The sequence below is a fragment of the Cibotium barometz genome, chromosome 31 (genome assembly GCF_041138505.1).
Source record: "Cibotium barometz isolate CiBa-2024 chromosome 31, ASM4113850v1, whole genome shotgun sequence".
NCBI classification, from domain to species: Eukaryota; Viridiplantae; Streptophyta; class Polypodiopsida; order Cyatheales; family Cibotiaceae; genus Cibotium; species Cibotium barometz.
In genome coordinates this window covers 19,847,355-19,862,995 of record NC_141076.1, presented here as the reverse complement: position 1 = coordinate 19,862,995, position 15,641 = coordinate 19,847,355, and the positions used below count along the sequence as shown (strand labels likewise).

The 15,641-nt window shown below is 41.0% G+C and overlaps 1 protein-coding gene across 1 annotated transcript; it reads left to right on the top strand.

Moving 5' to 3' along the window:
- Nucleotides 1-400: 400 nt before the first annotated feature.
- Nucleotides 401-2,450, top strand: LOC147620588 (NAC domain-containing protein 100-like). Its single transcript, XM_086825441.1, has 4 exons — nt 401-514; nt 631-832; nt 1,065-1,327; nt 1,869-2,450. Exons 2-4 carry the CDS (start codon nt 640-642, stop codon nt 2,151-2,153), a joined length of 741 nt encoding a protein of 246 aa, XP_086681567.1. The 5' UTR covers nt 401-514; nt 631-639; the 3' UTR covers nt 2,154-2,450.
- Nucleotides 2,451-15,641: the final 13,191 nt, after the last annotated feature.

Sequence of the window (15,641 nt, the reverse complement as noted above, 5' to 3'; positions counted from 1 at the left end):
ATGCGGGAGAGGGATTGCCCCACAAGCCGAAATCGTCTACGTGCTCTCTCTCTCTCTCTCTCTCTCTAATAAGCTGCAAAACAAGCCACGCCGTCTTTGTCTCTTTTGAGATTCTATTATATCAAAAGGATAGAAACAAGAAGGCCATCTTTTCAAGCATGCACACAAATGCATTGCTGGGATGCATACGCAAGGCTGGATGTACACTAAAGGTTCTTGGATTCTCTTACTTGACAGCAAAATATCACTTAATTGTTTAATGTGCGTATGTATCCTGCATGTGGGTGAAGATAGAATCCTTGTGTGACGAATATAGTGGCACGTGGGCAAGTCTTTGTTGCCATCTTTGCATTCCACCTGGCTTGATTTAAAAGTGTCTATTAAGAACTCTAGTGTTTCCTCAACTTCATCAGTAATCAGTTGATAGCCCTATAATTAAATAGGCAGCGGCGACATCCCATGACCCATTTCAAGCAGCTTTAAGAAGAAGAATATGTCTGATAGCTAATTTTAGGTGGGTCAAGGTATTATATAATTTCATTCAAGCTAGAGGAGTTCCGAGTATTATTGTATTTGGTTCTCATATTCACAGACTGAGACAGAATCATAATTATGTTATAATATCCACAGAAGTATATCATGGAAAGCTTGCCACCGTGCGATGGATATCATCTAGTAGGGCAGCCATGGCTACCACCTGGCTTCCGGTTTCATCCAACGGACGAGGAGCTGGTGACCTTTTATCTCTCCAAGAAGATCGAGGACGCCCACTTCACTGCGTTAGCAATTGCAGAGGCAGACCTTAACAAGGACGAGCCTTGGGAGCTACCTGGTAGGTTTAATTACGGGGCCTTGCACTAATCCTATGGCTTCCTGGTAGGTTTAACGGCCTTGTAGAGATACCGTGCTACGATGACGTCAAGTCTGCTTAATCACCTTGTGCAACCTTACTCTAATTAGATGAATATGTCATAATAATGTTTATGGGCAGGGCTTAAACTATCTGTCCTTTACTGCTGCAGCAGCTTACTTACTTACTTAATGCGAATATATATGGTTGATAGGGCGAGCTACGATGGGGGAGAAGGAGTGGTATTTCTACAGCGTGCGTGACCGGAAGTATCCCACGGGGGTGCGCGCCAACCGGGCCACCCAGGCGGGCTTCTGGAAGGCCACCGGCAAAGACCGCGAGGTGTTGAGCAGTGCGAATGGGCGGCTCGTGGGCTTGAAGAAAACGCTGGTTTTTTACATGGGCCGCGCGCCCACGGGCCGAAAAACACCCTGGGTCATGCACGAGTACACGAAGATGCAGGACACGCACGTGAAGGTAACAGACGCATGATGATTGCATCACGCACAAATTAGAGCACATGAATAATAATTCAAAAAGCTGGCTTGTGTACGCAGCATGACATCAGTTAGCATCAACCTTCACATCATCATCAGTGTCAGAAATAAAGTCTCCTCAAGGAGTACCTTGAAGCTCAACCCGTTTTTATTCAAAAATACATTAGTTAGTGGTTTTATAACTAAAACCTAATCTTTTAATTCAAGGCTACGCAAAATTACAACCTTTTTTTCAATTTGAGCCGTTAAAATTACACTAAAGGAAGATATCTTTCTGACACGGATCATCATACATGCGTTACAGAAAAAAGATTCATGGAATCTCCAGGCTTCTACCAGACTCGAGTGAAAAAAAATCATTCACATTAATAGTGATAGCAGTTCCCCCTGCGGGAGAACGACTTGCATTGCTTATATTACTTGCCCCATAGTCTAACCAAGGTTTTCATTATATGTCAGAGGTTCATGAATGGATTCTTTGTAGAGTGGTCTAACCAAGGTTTCCATAATCTGTCTCACAGGTTGATGAATGGGTTCTTTGTAGAGTGTTCTTTAAGAGTGTTGGAGGACAAAAGGTACTGCCAGCAAAATTGCATGACAAACTCTTTGATTATAGCCATTGGGATGGCATCATTTTGCCTAACCTTTTGGAAACACAATTCTCAACGTCTACCCCTTCATCTTCACACAAGGCAACTATAATTCCCGATATCCTCACTCCTCTTGATATGATGTGTTCCTCTCCTTCCTCCTCTCTCCCTTTGTTTTCTCATGAATTAAGAAATACTCAGGGATCTTCGTCGTGACCGAGTACACCCACGAACGCAAGTCGGCCCAATAGCTTTGCATACCCTCACCTAGTATTAATGTACATTAAGCCAAGTTTGCAAGCACGGAACATTATTCATGTAGCATGAGATATTCTTACTTGTGATGATCTATGATCCCTTGGCTAGATTAATGTTACCGTCACATGAACACAATTCTTTCATGTAATCCTTAATACATATGTGTAATACCATGCAAGTGCAAGTGTATTGGTTGCAATATTCTCCTTTCATGTATTGATTAATCAATACAGGTAACATGTATGCAATAAAAAACAACAATATTGGGCTTGAAAGTCCACCATGACGTAAGTCTTCTCCTTTTTGTTTGAAGAGCAGCATGAAAGAAAGTAAGATCATGAACTAGTTCAAGTCTGTAAATGTTAGGTTCCTTTATATGAACTCTTAAATTAGCATCTACTACTAATAGAGTAATTTCCTAAAAATCCACATATCATGTATTTGTGTTTACTTCATGCTAGTTTTCTCGTGATAAATAGCTTATTTTCTCCATCTAGTAGTGGTTTCATTAATCAAGTATATGTATGCCATGAGAATGGAGTAGATACTAGATAATGAACTTATATGGTCAAACACATGTTAGACCTTGAAAGGCCTTGGTAAAATTTTTAGGGGCTCTCTCTATAGAAAGCCTATTTATCACATGCATTCAAGGGTTCGGTTGAAAATCTCCTACCGCAATGAATTTCAAGCGTTTCAAACGCCCCCTTTTTTTCTACATAAAACTTATAATTTGCTTCCAAAATCCATTAAGAATTAGACCCTTTACATTAGAACATTAATGTAAATTTATCCCCAAAAAGTGGGTTTAAAAATCTCTTTTAGTAGTGATACACACATATTTTTAAGTGAACCCCCAAGGGCCAAGCTACTAAGATAATTTCCTATCCTTATATATATATATATATATATGTATATATATATATATGTGTGTATATATATATATGTATATGTATATATATATATATATACATATATATATATATATATGTATATGTATATGTATCTGTATATGTAGATGTATATGTGTGTGTATATATATATGTGTGTGTGTGTGCATGTGTATGTATATGTATATACATATATATGTATATATATATTTCAGAAACAATAATTTATTATAACACCAAACTTTACAAAAAGCTTTCATCTCCCTTAGCCTCATTTCCTATTTAGCATGTCACATACTAAGTCCCACATTTCATCGTCCCATACACAAGAAGAGTTTCCCTATGAAAAGTGAAAGCCCATTTGCATGCAGGGAGTTAACAACACATCTCACGTGCTGCAGCTCTTGGGTGATTTGTCTTCAAAGTCCTCTCCTTTAGTCCATACCTTCATAGCTGGCCTTCTTTCCAAGGGGTTGTCCACTAGAGCCATAAAAATCTCTTCTGGTTGCTTTTCTTTCAAATACCATCTTCTAGTTCTGGGTCCAAACTTGGGGGACTTAGATCTAACATCATCGCATGTATATATACGTGGCACTCAAAACACATTAGGATAACCCAGTATGCATCATCCCTGATCTATATCACCTAATCCCAAATTGTAATACCGGGATAACCTCAACATATCTACTATTATTTATCTTATTAATATAATATACAGACGAGCCGAAATGTACATATTTAAATATAACTTCAATGGCCTCTATTCCCTGATTGATCCCCTTTTTGAATATTAACTCATTTGTAGAGACCTAGACCACCCACAAGCAACAATACCTAATGATGCAAAATATCAGATCAATCTCATTAGTCACCTTGTATACTCTTCCCAGTACCCAATCCCCCCAAAACCCTCACTCCTAAGTTGTCTTCTACCCATATACCTATTTTTCTCCAAAATCCCCTTAATGCAAGGCACTCCAGGAAAGCATGCTTCCCTTCTTCCATAGACGTTTTGCATCTAGGACATGTCCCAGCATTGAAGTTCTTTTGAATCAGATCCCAGTTGACTCTCCAGACTTTATTGCAATATTTAACATTCATTTGCCCTTTGGACAGCTCTTCATGTCTTAGTATCGATTCCATCCAGTTTAACCCCATTAAACCAAGTTACCATCTCGACTCCTGAAACCAAGAGTTTTCATTGTATTCTGTATTCTCTTCGTGAAGGTGACAGACGTACGGATGGTGATTGGATCACACGCAAATTAAAGCACATGAATAATTCAAAAAGCTGGGTTGTGCACGTTAGCAATGCGTAGAGTGACATCAGTTAGCATCAATCTTGACATCATGCGTTAAAGAAAAAAAGATTCATGGGTTCTCCAGGCTTCTACCAGCCTGCAGTGAAACAAATTCTCACACACCAACACCAACAGTAAGAGCGGTGTCCCCTGCTGTGCCCCATAGTCTAACCATGGTTCTCATGATCTGTCACAGGTTGATGAATGGGTTCTTTGCAAAGTGTTCTTTAAGAGCGTTGGAGGACAAAAGGTACTGCTACCAAAAGTGCATGACAAATTCTTTGATTATAGCCATTGGGCGGATGGCATCATTTTGCCTACCCTTTTGGAAACACAATTCTCAACGTCCACCCCTTCATCTTCACACAAGGCTACTGTAATTCCCGATATCTTCACTCCTTCCTTGTTTTCTCATGAATTACGAAATACTCAAGGATCTTCCCTCACCTAGCATTAATGCACATTAAGGCATCTTTGCGAGCACTGAACAATATTCATGTAGCATGAGATATTCCTACTCGCGATGATCTATGATCCCTTGGCTAGATTAATGGTACCGTCATGACAATTCTTTCATGTAATCCTTAATACCGATGCTTAATACCATGCAGTTGGGTCGAAATATATATTCTCCTTCATGTATTGATTGATGAATATAGCTAACATGTATGCAATAAAAAACAAAATCAAAAAACAACTATTTTGGGTTTGAATGTGCACCATGAAAGAAAGTAAGTAACCTCTACTATTAATAGAGTAATTTCCTAAAAATCCACGTATCATGTATTTGTGTTTACTTTATGCTAGTTTTCTCATAATAAGTATCTTGTTTTCGCTCTTCCTCCTTTAAAAAATCATATCTCTCGATCCGTTAAGGCTAGCGACAATATGCTTCCATAGATTTTTTTTTCTAAATGTTGTAAAAAAACCTTTCTCAATGCCTTGTGCTGATAAAAAAGACACTCAACAAAATGCATTATGATCCTTCTCTTGGCTTGCTTTTGTTTGTAACTAGAAAGAGAGAGAGAGATTGTCGGAAATGGCATTCGTGTAAGACTAACTGGATTGGTAGCCCAATCTGGGGGAACCTGGGGACTGGGATAAATCGCAAGCCCCCCCCCCCCCCGTTGTCATATTGACACGGTGGAAAGGGCATTAGGCCCGTCAGCCCATTTACTTTTTGGGCTTCGGTAGGTTCCGACACTCATTTTTTATGCAATTAGGTTTTTTAAATATTAATTATACTACATTTTCTTGGAGGGATTGTCACCGACCGAGTGTAGTGTAATGGAAATGCTTATGAGTTTAGAGGAGGTATTGCGTTCAAATCTTACCAATGCATCAATGAATTTTTGTTGCCTTGAAGGGGTGTGTTCACGTGTTATAGTGTGCATGTGTGTGTGTGTGATCGTGTGTGTGATTGAAGGGGTGGTGTGTTCACGTGTAATAGTGTGTGTGTGTTAGTGTGTGTTAGTGTTTGTGTTAGAGAGAGTGTGAAATAGTGTGTGTGTGTGTGTGTGAGAGAGAGAGAGAGAGAGAGAGAACAGAATCCAACATTAGAAAAGGGGTTTGACGAATTGGAAAATGAGGGTTGAAAAGGGAGGGGCCCTCCAAATTAGAATAAGACAAGAATGGGAGCTTGAGACACTGTTCTCACGGAAAACCCGCAAACAGTGACAATGAAACTACAAACATTTGAGGTTCACTTGTAATTGTAAAATTTATGATTTTTTGTAAAATTGCAAAAGTTGTGACCTGAAGTGAAACTACTTAATACTAGATAACTTCAAGGTTTTAGTTATTAATAAAAAAAAATTATAAGGTTTTGAATGGTGTCACCATTTTATTTGAGAGGTTTTCTATGGTGAAATTAGAAGGCTTAAAGGTGGTTGAATTTATCCAATCAGATATGGACAAGTGGGTAGAGTAGGTAGGTGAAGATTTGGATTTGGTTACTATAAAAAACCACAACCCCCCACACAACAAGTGGGCGACCGTCTTTTACATTACCAAGGAGGATCTTGCTTTAACAAGTTTTCAAACCTTGTTGAACTAATGTCTATGTGTGGTGTGCAAGCTCTTCCCAAATAGCTTTATCAAAATGATAAGGCTACAACCTTGTTTGCCGCATTCATTAGTGAATCCATATGCCAGTCTGTAATCCAAAAAGTGAAGGCTTCTCCTTTCTTTGGTCTCATGGTTGATGAATCGACAATATTTTGTTATGGAGCATTTTATAGTGTAGCGGCAAGCTACATGCATGATAATGACATGCAAACTCCTTTTTTGGGTTTGCTTGAGGTCATGGATCGTTCAGCAAAGGGATTGGAAATTTTCTTGGTGGGATTGATAGATGAATATAGTTTTTGTTTTGGTCTCTTTGTTTTTTTACGATTTTTGCTAACAGTTTTTAGCTTTTCTCCTGGCTGGAATCCATCTGATCATTTTACTTGGTCTTTGATACTATCTTGTGCTTGGACATAGTATAGATATCCATTATTTCCTGAGAAGTGAGGTGGTGGTCAAGAGTGTTCATTCTTAAACTCCTCGTTTTTTTTTTTTGTATTCTCTCACGTCGTTCCCTCTCATCTTGTTTACGGATTCTCTTATGGCTCTTACAGCATTTACATTTGGGTCGGCTTCGAGGGATCTCTATTTGAACCTCCCTTCCTCTCAAGAGTAGGCGTGCCTTTCCTAACTCTTCCTCGGGGATTATCACATCATCATCAAAATTAGAGTCCCATCCGTCTTCCTTATTAGCATCATTAGCCGATTCGAGTGTTAAATCCTCTGCTGAGACTTCCTCTACATGCAGTGCTGTGGATGCAACCCCATAGTACAAATCATCTAGAAGGTCATGTGGTTGTACCATTCATATAGAAATCATGTCATATCCATCTGAGTCACAAAATTGAATTGGCTTAGGTAAAGCACATGTCAATAATGTTGCAAGGACATGACTCCATTCTAGGGGATCAATTAAGTGCTTAGGGAAGGGTTGTGGAATGTATGCCTCATCTGATACACTTCGATTACCCTTAAGTCTCTCAGAGTTGAAATCCTTACATGAGGCTCCACAGATCTTCTCGCCCATCTGACAATGTAACTCTTGAGCCCTCAGATGAAGTAGAATCAAACTCATCTATTGGAGACCGCGTTACATCACGATATGAGTGATTCTTTAGGTTGACCCTTGTGATGACAGAATCATGTGGGAGGTACAAATAATTGTATCCCCAATCTTGAATCATTTGAAATTGTCGCATGAATGGTCTACCCAATATCACTTCATAGTTTGGATGCTTTCCAAAATCCACTACTGCAAATGTGTGTGCTCATATTCAATCCCACATGTGGTGACCAATATGTCCTCTAGCAGCCCAATGGGATGTTCTAAGCTTCCATCCGCTAGCTGCAAGCGCATTCTAGTACTCCTAATAGCTGGTTTGCTCCACTTTTACCAAATGGACCTTGTCACAATGCCCACTCCTGCACCACTGTCAAGTATTGCAGTTAAAGCTACTTTTCGCACTTCTAATGGGAGGGTAGCATTTCCCTGATCGTCCTCACAAAATTTTCCTACTTTGTTGATAGGAACTGGCATAACATGCTTTGTCTCAAGGTGTATAGTACAATGATGGTGACCCTTTTGTAGCAATACCTTCTCTGACAAACATGTGGCAATATCATTCCACAACTCAGGTCGAAGCTTTATCAAATCAAGCAAATGTAAGGTACAAGCCTTTGGTGCTGACAAAATAGCTTGCACGATACCCATATCCATCTCCTTTGTCAACCTTCTATGCATGGAGGGTATCCTCAAGGTTTGAGAACAGTTCTCATATTCTCCCAAATAAGATGGTAAGGTTTTCATTGTATGCTTACTTCTAGGAGAAACAATTGTTTGAACTTCCTCCTGGATGCTTGGGCGTCTAAAGTTGTTTTCTGTGCCCCTGGTAAAATCCACTTCAGAGAATGGAGGTGAAATAATAGAGGACATATTCTCATTAACTTTCTCATGAACTGCTGCCCACATCTCATTTGCCATGTCCTCGTTAGCATCAATAACTTCATCATTGCATGGGAAGGCAAGACTAGGTGGTGGCAGAATGCCTTCTTTCAATGGGGTGTCAATTGGAGCAGACTTCTTGCTATGAGCTTGTGAGATCAGCTCACTTTTCATTTCCCAACTTGATGACACTTCTGGTATGGTTTCTAATGTTGGCTTAAGAGAGGTTGGGCCTCGAGGGATAGGTGGAGGTGGGCCCTCAAGTATTGATTGAGCTTCCCTAATAAGTTGCTGATGTACAGCTAGATTGATCTTCTCCTCACGAGGGTTTGGGTATTCTTGAAGCTTCTTGGGTAGCTCAGATAAAGCTGCAATGCGACTTCTACGAGCATCAATGATGGCATCTAGAGTCTCGTTCACCTTATCCACAAAAACAAAACCCCAGAACTATCCTCGATTGTACTAGCCTCACTTGTTTAGCACTAGGTTGAGGTTGATGCTTCTTATGCACTTCTTGGGATATAAAAGCTTGATTCTTCATGTTTTGTTTAGAGACTTCTTGAGAACTACTAGATGCGCTCTTAGTTTGCTTGTTCCGGTTCTTTTTCCTCCTAGTGGTCCTTTTTCTATTGGAATGTAGGGTCTTGTCCAATACATTTGCCTTTGCATCCCTAGTTCGAGGTGTCTGCATTTCGGCATTTCGTGTCTGTGATCTAGTCATGACTCTAAGTGGCACGACATCCTCATTCTCTGATGAAGGTGGTGATGGAACTGCCTCTACAAAGTTGAGTGAGACCTTTGGTTGAGAGGTGTCTTCCTCATGTGGTTTCAGCAAACAATTCTTTGGAAAGTGTTCTACACAACACCCTAGACAATATCTTTCAATTGGTGGAAGCTGTGGTACTCTTGTATTGGATCGAGCTGCTTGCCTTGGGCGATGTGGACAATCACGAGCCCAATGGGGTTTTCCGTAAACTCATAACAGGGGCCCATTAGTTTGGCTTCTACTTTCCTTTGCTGCCATTGACTTGAGGGGCCTGGAGTCCTATGTTGGTAGCCGCCTAGCAACATCAAAGAATTTTGTTCCCCTGGTTGAGGCTCCAGTGCTGCTTGGCTTGGATATGCAGGACTTTCAAAGAGATTTTCCTTGGATGAATATGATGCATATTCCTCCTCCACATAGCTTGGGTTTACCAAGTCTCCACACATATTTGAATTGTCGTAGTAGTCAACAAACCTCACAGGAGCAGTCCCAGGAGCAGGAGGTTGAGCTCCAAGTACAGGTCGTGCTTGCTCTTGTGCCATCGGTGGCTTACGTTCAAAATTAGTATACTGTTGATGCATTTGTGGAGCCACTGTACCCCTTTGCTGCTCACGCTGCTGTCTCATTCTTGCAATGCGAGTACATTCCTGTGTGGTGTGGGTATAATTCCAAGCACAGGCCTGGCACCACTTCTTTGTGGATTGGTTTGTGACTAGAGGAGAAAAGGTATTACATTCTTCGATTTTATGGTTACCGCCACATGCTCCACAAAGATGAGGACCTGTAGATAGTACACTCCTCATTCGCTGCCTGTTATTGTTGTGGCTACATGGGTGGGCGATAGGTTTGTCCCAATCTCCTTAGTACTAGGTTAGCTATGTGGTCTGGATTTACTAGTGCGCTAGACCCTGAACTTTGGTCATCACCTCACTGATCTCTAGGTTGCAACTCAGGGCCAGTACCATCTTAGAATTTGAAGTTATCTGTGAAATCCATAGCATCATGGTAACACTCATTGAAATTTGTATGCTTCTTTGCATAGAGATGTGTGTGCAGTGTTGAATTTTTAAGTCCTTTTAAGAAGAGAGAAATTAATCGACTCTGGGTGGGCTTCTCATCTTCTGGGCAATGATTAATGTACTGCTTCATCCTATTTACATAGTCTCTAACACTCTTAGTCTCGCCTTGCTTGAAAGAGTAGATGTTTGCTACTGTGTCACGCTGAATCCCCATCAAGGAAAAAGCAGCAATGAATCTCTCTTCCAAAACTCGTAAAGAAGATTTGTCTGAAGCCTCTAGTGCCTGAAACCAAGCAAGGGCCTTTCCCTCAAGAGTGAACCCAAACCCTTCAATTTGCGTATGCTTGTCAGTCACTTGCTCAGCTCGAATTGCTTGCCTAAATAATGATACATGGTCATATGGATCTCCCGACCCTTTGTACTTCTTTACCAGTTTCTAAAGAGTTGATGGCCTTACTCATCTTAAATACTCATCATCAGGCCTACAGCCTGTCACTCTCAGTGGTGGGAACTGTTCCTCTCTTTGGTAAGATGGTCCACATGCATCCCAAATTGGTGTGGGTTCCCTATTACCTGCCTCACCAACCCTCTCCATAGATCCTGTTACCCGCATTTCAGGAGCTGCATTTATGGGAGGCCGAGTTGGCTCCCCTACCCTCCGATTTTCATAGTGAGAGAAACGTTGTTGTGGTGTGATCTGTGGTCGCACTTTTGGTGTAGGATAATATCTTGGTGCTAGAGTTGGGCTACTTGTAGTGGTCCACTTTGATGTCGAGGGTCCCTCTCTCTAGTGAATTCTCGTAGGGGAGGAGCAATAGTTTCTCCAAGAAAGGTTGTCTCTCCTGGTTTAGCTGTATTAGTTGAGAACACTTCCATGAATAATGGTTGTCCTCTCCACGTGAGCTCACGAATTTCCTTCCAATCTAAGGCTCGGTATTCATTGGCCCATTTATCAACGATTCGGTTCTTGTATCCTGCAAGCTTCTCGACTACCACCACAAGTGCTAGAGGAAGATCTAGCTCTGGCAATCTAGTTGTGGCATAATATCCTTCTAAAGAGTCCTTATAGACCTCTTGAAGTGGGTCATCCTGAAAGACCTTTGTCACTGGAATTTATCGTACAAACTCCCATTGGTTCTCAGCCCCCTGATCCATTTTGCTCTTGCCTTTCCTGTCCCTTTCTAAATTTAGATCTACGAAAAATAAATCATCCCTATGGATGGCTTTAAGGACTGGGCATTGGATGGTCCAGGCATGTCCGGCTCAATGAGCCAATCATCTCTAGACTCCCTTGCTCTGGGAAGGCTTTGATAAGTCTAAGAACTCACTTTTAGAGAGCTCCCCTAATTTGTCTACATTCTCTGGATGATAGGTGACTTCGTATAGCGAACACCATCTCCACCCATGTACATGTTACCCTGGTCATGGACTAGAGGTGCTCTATCAAGCTCTGAGAAAAAGTCTGCGATCTTAACGAGATACCGTTGTTGTGGATCCCTAAAGATCTCAGCTCCTTGAGCATTCGTGTAGACATATTGAAGTCTCACATTGAGTGGTAACCCCATGGTGTCTGCGATCTTAACGAGATACCGTTGTTGTGGATCCCTAAAGATCTCAGCTCCTTGAGCATTTGTGTAGACATATTGAAGTCTCACATTGAGTGGTAACCCCATGGTGTGAGCTTCAAATGGATTAAAAGATCTTGTGGGTGTCCTATTTGGGGCTAAGGGATGACTATTTGACGGCCCTAGATTGTCCATAGACAATGAGCTAGTTGTCTTGGAAAGGGTATCAGATTGGGATTCCGAAAAGGTTTCAGCAATATCTGCCAAATTTCCTACCGATTGGGTCCCACTTTCCTGCGTAGGTACTCTAGAAGGTGCCCTAGACCCTATGGCACTGTCTATATGACGTCCCGACCGCAAGTGCATAAGGTCAAATTTTAAGATTTTTTTAAATTATTATTATTATTTATTTTTTTTCAAAAAAATCCAAAAATTTTCAAGTTGGCTCAAACTTTGCCTGAATCCATTTTGAACCCCCTCGAACACATTAGGTCAAAAAATAGCGTATTTTTCGGATCGAAAATTGCCTAAAATTTACCAGTTTTCCATACTGACTCACTATGGGAAAATGGTTCAAGGACCGAAATTTCGACAATGGGTGTTTTCTAACTCCTCTCGAAAAGTTAGATAACCTCCCAATTTTTTGTGGCAGAAAATGATTTTTCTTTTTTTTTTGGCACCCCCTTGTCCGGTGCGATAGCGGTCTTTATGGTGCGGTGTGTGGGTCTCTCCGCGCGGTGCGCTGTTCATGCACAACCGCCTTCTTTTATTATTAGTTTTTTCTTTTTTGAAGTGCATGTGCAGTGAACTCAATGCGTGTGCAGCTGTGAGATTTGTAGCAAATTCAATGCGTGTGTAGGGAACTCAATGCGTGTGTACAGATTTTAGTTTCTCTGGTGTGCAGGTTTAACAAAGAACTAAAATGCAAGTTTAACAGAGAACTAAAATGCACAAAATTTAAGATGCAGAAAACTAAACTAAGCTAAGAAAAGAAAATAAAATGAACATGCAGAAAATTGAAACTGTACAAATTATCTTTAAACAGAATGACAGAAATGCAAAACAGGCCTCTCTCTTTCACACACAAATTGAAATTGGCAGGTTTAGCTCCTACCTCCAATCCTTCCTGTGTGTTGAATCCTTGTCCTGACCTCAAGGGAGATGCATAGCTAGCCAATTGCACTCGAATTACAAGAGAATTAAAGAGAATTTCACAACAGATTAGTCTTAAATAAGTACCAAAATTAGTCCTAAATCCTACTCTCCTATCCAACAGTTTTGCAACCGATTGGAAGCTTAACAAGGAGTGGTAGTGTGTGTATGGTGCTCAACTAATGTAGGCACTCACTCCCCGATAGCGGCGCCATTGTAGAGCGGTTCTCTCTACCGTGCAATATAGTGCTCATAGAGTACTACCGATCAACAAATGTGTTAAGAAACACAATGTCAATCTGAGGACTCGACCCGATTAGTGCATGAAGGCTTATCCCATGAGGGAGAGCTCACATACACAAACCACCACTTGACGATTCAACCATTCAACACCTCAATCAAACTCTCAATCCCTTAAATCCACTTCACTAATCAAGAGAACAAGAAATGCATGGCAATCTCTTAATCCCATTCAAACATTGATTAAATCTTAGCTTTCCCTAATGCCTGCAAACCCATAAGCGTGCATCTACTAACCCACAAGCTTAAGCAAGCATAGAATGTAACATTCACAAACCCACAAGCTCATAGAGAGAGTCTATCCACATGAATAAGTCATTGCCAATGAAGTGGGCAAGAGCTTGCATCAATGGAGACTACACACACACACACTACAAGCATGCAGTATACACAAGAGAAAGAAAGAAGCATTCAACTAATCATAGATTAATCTACTTCAATGATGCTAAAACAGATTAAGAGAAAGAAGTGGAGCTATACTCATTGGAGCTTGATGCTCATTAGAGTACAATAGAGAGAGTTAGAGTGTTGCCATAGCTTGAGAGCTCAAGAGCTTCACTCAAGAGCTTATGAGAAGTGATTTATGTCCTCTTGGAGCCGTGTGGTAGAACCCAGAGAGGATGAGATTCAAAAAGAGGAATTCCCAGGATAGCCGCCGCGATGTCCAGTGTGGAGGTTGGATGGACGGGCATGGCAAAGAAAGCCCTAGATTGGCTAAATTTTGGTCATTATTATGACTAACCATGTTGTCGAGCATGGTAATGATGATAGAATCTCAAGATAGACATATGCATTGTGATTTATTGAGATGATATTCTTTAATCGATAGAGATTTATATGATGTGAATGTTTATTTGAGATTACATGATTCTTTGCTTATGTGATAAGAATCTTGGATATGGCATACATGCTTGTTTGCTATTTGAGAAGGCTTATTTGATTGTATTGCTATGTAGAAATCGTACAATTAAGTGAGTTTCAATGTTTACTTAGATTAAATTATACGATTAAGATATCATTAGAATATAGGACCGTCACATCGAGCATAGCTCAAGATCTCCCCCCGTAGCCACTCGTCACCGCCGTTCTCCCCCACTCGTTGTCTCACACCAAGGTAGTTGCTCTAATCCAATGGGTGATGGAAGCTCTCTTGTAAAGGTCATGTGTGATCTCCGTGGATTCCGAAGAGGATCATGTTGATTAGCCTAAGAGAGAGAGAGAGAGAGAGAGAGAGAGAGAGAGAGAGAGAGAGAGGAAGCAAGAGGGAACAAAGCACACCACACATGCTAGATTAGAGTTGCAAGAGAGAGGGGGAGAGAGAACACTCCACTTCTATTGCACAAATAGGAGAATGAGTAACAAATGAGAGAAATTGGTTGTTATAGTTCCAAGCCTTTTCCCACTAGGCCGCTCGGGATTGTGACCCGGGGTACCCAGAACATAGTTACAAGGCTTTTCTCTATGGTTTGGCCAACTGACCAAGATCCTCTTGTTTGTCCTTTGAAGCTCAATACTTGGGAGATTCTTTAGGGAGTTTCCCTCCTCAAATGTTGGGATTTACAATATAGGATGGGCCCTCATTACATAAGTGTGTGAAAATAGTTGTCAAAAGAATGTGTTAAACCAATATGGGGCTAACATACTCCCCTTCCTAAAGTCAATTGCGTCCTCATGATCAGTGAGATGTTGAGGCACTCGGGGAAGGTTGCACTTGGTTGTTTCTCTTGTCTGTCCAGAAATGAGAGTGGGTGGGGGAGTTAGGATGATGGAAAGAAGTTAGTGGAGTGCTGGTGGTGATTAAGTATCCAGCCAGAGGACGGGCTCTTAGAGTTTTCTTTTTTGTATGAGCCCAGTAGTACTCTTTATTTTAATTTTTTGGTATTTTTCATTTTTTGTCACCTTCGCATTGGGACATACTCACTAGAGGAGTTAGAGTACTTGCATGAGTAGATTAGCATGGAATACTTAATGACCAGTATCCCAGTGGTAGGTGGTATGATTAAAGAGGAGTTAGTAAAACAATGGGGTTAGTAAGAAAATGGAAAGGGGGGAATTCAGGAGGGACAAGGAGGCAACATGCATGGCTCGACTGCTTGTACTCCGAGATGCTGTATATCAATGGTGGCGATGTTCATGAAGCTCTAGTATCTTTGTCAAGACACCGTCATGGGTATCTTGGATCGTGTGGATGGTGAGACATCAAGTTGCAGTGTTCTCTCTTTTCTGTTTATGCTTTTTATTCTTCTATCATTGGAGCTCTCGGACCTTATGTGATAGGAGTAGTAGTTGATGTCAAGGATCCATAGGTGTTGAGCAGAAGAAGAAGTTGGGTAGGATTGATGAGACATGGAGCGCAATTATTTGGGTGTAGTAGGGGTGATTAAGAAGATCTAAGTGATGGGTCGTATCATTCACTAGGCTTGCACCCACCATGGTCCCCCATGCAG

What these genes read in the sequence shown, in the direction of transcription:
- LOC147620588 (XM_086825441.1), top strand. Translation starts at nt 640, where the DNA reads ATGGAAAGCTTGCCACCGTGCGATGGATATCATCTAGTAGGGCAGCCA. An exon ending in CGAGCCTTGGGAGCTACCTG is followed by an intron (nt 833 to 1,064) that starts GTAGGTTTAATT and finishes TATGGTTGATAG; the next exon opens with GGCGAGCTACGATGGGGGAG. An exon ending in TGCAGGACACGCACGTGAAG is followed by an intron (nt 1,328 to 1,868) that starts GTAACAGACGCA and finishes TCTGTCTCACAG; the next exon opens with GTTGATGAATGGGTTCTTTG.